We start from the raw sequence: 5404 nt of genomic DNA on the forward strand, positions 1-5404 counted from the left end.
TGTGTACAATGTACCTCCACTAAGTCACAACTGAAAGCTATCTAAAAGATACTCCAGAGCTTAAGGTAAAAAGAATTCTGAATGGCGGAATTTATTTGTTCCTTTGCAATACAGTTTCTTGCTATGTGGCCATATTTTTCAAACCGACGACACTGTGGGCCTTTTCCTCTCGATTGTGTTTTCTCGGGGACCACCTTTTGCTTAAATTTCGATTTTTTCTTTTATATGAACGCCAAATTGGTACAGGTAGGTTCTGCCAAGTTGGTTTCCTGGAGCCACTTGGTTTTGATTACGTCTCCTGTTATTCGTATACCAGAATTTTCCAGTCCCATCACCATAGGGCGATACTCCTGCGGTAAACCTGCCAATAGCACCATACCGATTCATTTGTCGTTCAAGGGAAACCCGATTCCGATCAGCTGGTGAGTGGTGGAAATCATCCGATTGACATAGGCCTCCATTGAGCCACAGCTTACCAAATTCAACGTGATAAGACGTGATAGCTCGCTGGACGTGAGCGAAGTTCACCGGATCAAGGAATAACATTATTGTACCTCTTGCGATTTGATCTTTCCGTTTGTCTATATCGGGAAAAGTACCGTCTTCATTCGTAGTTGGCTGCACCACGTCCCAGAGATCTTCCACTTCCAGATAGGCTGTGACGGCGAATTTCCAAGTTCGCCAGTTCTCCCGATCGACCAGCCGCTCGATGGTTGGGTGGACCTGTGTGTAATTCGGCTGTGATGCATGTGTTTGCACTCTCGATGAATTTTCAGATCCTTCTCCATTCAAAGTCGCCATGGTTATATTTTTCGAAAATTTTTGTTCTAGAAGTTTTCTTTTCTGTTATAAACGCGTTTCTGCGTTGATGGGAGCAGAGAGAAAGAAAAACGCGTGCAGTAGTGAATATTTTATTTGACAGAAGATCGTGAGTTGCTTATATTGGATAGTCTTCAACACATGTTTTTATTATATGAAGCAATAATATATTGGAAAAATTAGTTAGAACCGCGAATCAAGAAAACAGATTTATCTCGAGGTTGGTTCGAAAAAATGAGAAAATGAGAGTCATTCGTTGCATTTCCTAATAAATATTAGGATGTGATATTATCGCAAATTTTGCTTTGTCTACTCAGAATGTCCAACTTAAATGGCTGTTAATTACTGGGTCTTGCGGAGTCAATGAAGTATTTTTTTCAAGTCCATTTTCTTGAAAAAAAAAATATTTCCTTGAAAATTTTTTCCCCTCACACTATCTGTGAAATGTTACTCCGATCAACGAAACAAACGTTTTCGTGACTCGGACTTAGTTTATTTACGTTTGTGTTCGAAGCATAATTTTACTCTAGAAAGTGGTCAGTTCGATTAAAAATGCGTCGTTCAGTGAAATACTGTCTGAATGTGAGTAAAATACTCGTGTAAGATTGCATCGTTTCCCCTCGGATGCATTCTTACAACTGCTCTAGGTCAGTTTTCGTGGAGACTACAAACTTGCCCCGCACAAGGATATCCGTGTCTGTGGAGTAAGTGCAACTTATTATAATTATGTTGCAAAGTTTTCATTCACTTCCTAGAAATACATTGTTTCAGTTCAACCAAAAAAGGAACCTAATGAAACTTCGAAACGCTCTCTAACAATTAATTATAAGCCTTGCGAATTCCAATCCACGGAATCCATTCATATTTTTTCACATGTTTATTATTGGCATCGTTTTTTCTAAATGGCGCGAATTTGAGTGCAATCCGGACAGCGTATGGGTTAATCTGAATAAAGTTGACTAAAATTTTATAAAAATAAAACTATATTTTATTGCACAGTAATTCCACAAAGGAAAGTTAGTTTGACTGAGAATCTCTTACAATGTCGTCTATATTGCTTCATCAATTTTTTGAGGTACAATACGGTCACACACTCTCATTTATGATATACTAGGGCTTTATGTTTTCTAAAATCCAGTCCATATAACTATCCACTCGACAGTAAATTCCTGGAACACTTTTTAGCCCACAAGAATCCACGCCAGCGGACACTATACCAAATTGTACGAAACGCGCGCCATTGTACTCAGTGCTGAAGCCCAGCGGCCCACCAGAATCACCCCGACACGTATCCACCTGTCCTTCACCGCCAGCGCATAGCTGTTTGCTACTCAACTGCACATTCAGTCGGTTCTGTGCCATCCTCTGCTGACAACTATCGATATCTACTCGGGGCAGAATGGCCGACAGAAGAATGTCTGATCCGGTTTGATTCTCTGTCGTCCCCCAACCAGTTACAATGTATTTGTCAAATTGCAATGAACGCAACTTAGGTGTCACTGGAAGACAAATTGGTCGAATGTGATCTATGAAACAAATGAATCATTAGAATCTTCCAGAGCATTTATATTTCACAATCACCTTTCATTGTGACATCCCTGTTCAGCCTCACCAGCCCAATATCATTGCTGTACTTCGGTCGGTTGTAATCCGGATGGATAATAATCGATTCAACGCCATAGTCCTCGACAGGATCCGCACAATCTCGCTCAAGTTCGGCACCCTTCTTATCTCTAAAGATAATACAGTCAATTTCTTCACTTCTAGTATGTTCTCCCAGGCGGATATGATCCCTAAAAAATAATTCATTGTTCGAACAGAACCATATTCAAAACCTCTTCCCCACTCACAGTTGCAAAGTACTTCGTGTTTTGAGACAGTGCGCTGCAGTAAGCACGTAACGCTTATTAATCAATGATCCGCCACAGCCATCCAGTATTTCTCCGTTCTGCGCGTATCGCAACAGAGCCATCCAAGGATAATCGAACACCCGAGTAAGGTTACCGTTGGCAATCCGTTCGGCTACTGACTGACCGCAGTCTTTTGGCAATAAATTCGTTGTCATTTCCGGTTCCACTTCGGCCGGTTGACAACAGATGCTGCGTTCCACGCCCGGCAGAGTGCATTCAGCCTTCCGGATGTAGTTGGCAACTGCTACCGGCGGAGGCGAGGGAAGCTGAGTGATTTTAAAAATGTTCCGACATCGCTGAATGGGTACACAGAGACCCTGTAAGTTGGTCGGTGTCGTACAGACCGCACTCTCTGGAAGAGATAAGATTATTACCGTTACATTCCGCAGGGGAACTCAGCCTTCTTAACGTAATGCCACATGCTTTGTTTTCAATGGTACTTGGTTGATTAAAAACGTTCAATTTGGAGATAGCGGTTTTCCTATCATCTAAAAATCAAAAATTACAATTGCTTTCGGAGAAATTGAAAGATTCTGTAATATGAACATCAAAATTCTTTTTTAACAACTATCAATGCCATCCGCTCTGAGTTGTTATGAAAGCGCAAAAAAATCGAAAGCCGTGACATCTGAGGCAATCAACGTCGCAAAGTGATTCATTCTACTGCTGATCTTAGTAAAGAACCGGTCATCTTTTATCTCTACCATTCACGCACACTAAAAACCTTCGTTCATTGGCAAGTTGAATAACGGTCTGATTTACTATTTAACATTACGTACGCGCTTTCACTTGTGCTAGCCAGGAACAATGGAGTGCCACCAGGCAAAACAACAGGACTCTACGAAGCGATTCAGACTCCATCACGGAAACACTAAAACAATACTCCAATGACCCGTCTGATGTCCTGAGAACCTTTTATCTCATGTTACACAAAAGTACATCCACTCACCCGAAGCGTAAATGATCGACTGATCACATACGGAGCGGTAATGAACGTCGTGAAAACTAGGGTGAGAATGAACTAAGAGTAACACTGTAACGATCGCTCTCCTGTGAGCGAGAGTTGAAATGCGAGTTTCTCAATTCCAGCAAGGATTGATAAAATGCTTTTGGTGTTTGAATACGAGAATGAAATAATTGCTTGATCATGAAATTATGATTTCAGAAATGAAGCACATCAAATTGGCATTAGAATTCACTCGAACGAAAAACATAAAAACTAATAAAAGGCCATAGTTTAGATTCATTATCTCTATACTCGAGCTTTAATAAACAAAACATGTTACGTTGCCGCTCCTCTCCGAAACGGCTCCGAGATGGGATGACGAGAAAAACAAAAGAGAATATGCGGGCTGAGCTGAGAACTGATAATTGATCTCGCGAAATCGGTTCGCTGAGCAGGGAAACCCGTGGGGAATCGCGATGGCTATAGCCATAAAGTCAACGCCAAGATTACGGTTAAGTGGTGCTACTTTTCGAATCCGACGGGATTCCCCAAAAAAACTCTAAGGGCGATAACATTTATGAGAGGGGAAATTACGATTCGCAAATGAATCTCACACATACGAAACAGAGGAATCTGCATTTGACCATACAACGTTGTTTGCTTTTGATCTCTTAATACGATAATTAACCTTGTTAACTAAGTTCAGCGAAACTAAGCCATCGTTAATTTCTGAAACTGTGACATAATGAACAGCTTAGATTATTTTCCTTTGACTTGGACAAACTCATCACTTACTTTACGTACTTTTAAGCTCAATAAAATTATCCATCAAACTACTAGATTCCCATTCTATGATTACGTGTGATTCTAGTGAAATCTTGATCTACTATCTCTACTATTCGACGATGAACTCAATTGGATCATGAAATCCGATCGGTTCTCAAATTCTACCGGATTCCAGAATCAAGTGCGATACACATACAACGACAATGGTACGTCAACTATTCTCTTGGACTTATCTTTCCGATGTCGACGTTGTCGTTGATAATGCAGATGAATGCAGCCATAAGGTTCCCACGGGAGAATACTTGATGTTACGTCCCTTGACACATTTGAATTTCATTTAACTTTTCGGGGACGTTTGTCTGCTCTCAGCCACCACCACTATAATAATCTTATACTTTACGCGACAATTTATCAGTTCACACTTTTTATAAACGAATTTTAATGTCTGGTGAACATGTTTCCAAATCAAAACGGTGTTTCTATGAATAATAAATAACAGTACTCAGTATAAACAAAAGTAGTTACCCATGCTTGAGGAAAAGTTTCATGTAAAAGTTCATGCATTGCGGCAATGTGTAGATGTAAAGGGCATTGTTCTGTATGTTCAAACAGGAAGATTCAAGGCGGAAGACACCACACTAATTACTTTTGTGATGTAATTAGTGTGCGAAAACCAGTGCTGCATTTTAGTAACACATCAAAAGGTTACAACAAAATTAATCATGTTCATCTTTCATAATCTCAAAAGTTATGAATATACTGCATATATGAAGTAAAAAAATTCGACCAGTGTGATACCCATGTTCAAATTTAATACGACCGCGAAGGGTTAATCGCACAATCCGAGTGAATTTGATGATTTTCAACACCCTAGAGTTCCTTAAAAATCACACATGGGTTAATTTATTCATAATGTTGCTACTTGCATTAAAACTAAACGTGC

General features: G+C 40.0%; 1 protein-coding gene across 1 annotated transcript; it reads right to left on the bottom strand.

Moving 5' to 3' along the window:
* Positions 1 to 1784: 1784 nt before the first annotated feature.
* LOC129762985 (serine protease grass-like) lies at positions 1785 to 3716 on the bottom strand. Its single transcript, XM_055761633.1, has 4 exons — positions 3509 to 3716; positions 2670 to 3081; positions 2401 to 2612; positions 1785 to 2345 (listed from the first exon to the last, which is right to left on the bottom strand). The coding sequence occupies exons 1-4, from the start codon at positions 3588 to 3590 to the stop codon at positions 1930 to 1932; spliced, it is 1122 nt and encodes a 373-aa protein (XP_055617608.1). The 5' UTR covers positions 3591 to 3716; the 3' UTR covers positions 1785 to 1929.
* Positions 3717 to 5404: the final 1688 nt, after the last annotated feature.

This window comes from Toxorhynchites rutilus, chromosome 1 (genome assembly GCF_029784135.1).
Source record: "Toxorhynchites rutilus septentrionalis strain SRP chromosome 1, ASM2978413v1, whole genome shotgun sequence".
In the NCBI taxonomy this organism is placed as follows: Eukaryota; Metazoa; Arthropoda; class Insecta; order Diptera; family Culicidae; genus Toxorhynchites; species Toxorhynchites rutilus.

Excerpts from the sequence above, each read along its gene's own strand:
- LOC129762985 (XM_055761633.1), bottom strand. The coding sequence starts at position 3,590 with ATGGAGTCTGAATCGCTTCGTAGAGTCCTGTTGTTTTGCCTGGTGGCA. Across the intron at positions 3,082-3,508 it reads GCTAGCACAAGTGAAAGCGC|AGAGTGCGGTCTGTACGACA; the intron begins GTACGTAATGTT and ends TATCTCTTCCAG. Across the intron at positions 2,346-2,400 it reads CAGGGATGTCACAATGAAAG|ATCACATTCGACCAATTTGT; the intron begins GTGATTGTGAAA and ends TTTGTTTCATAG.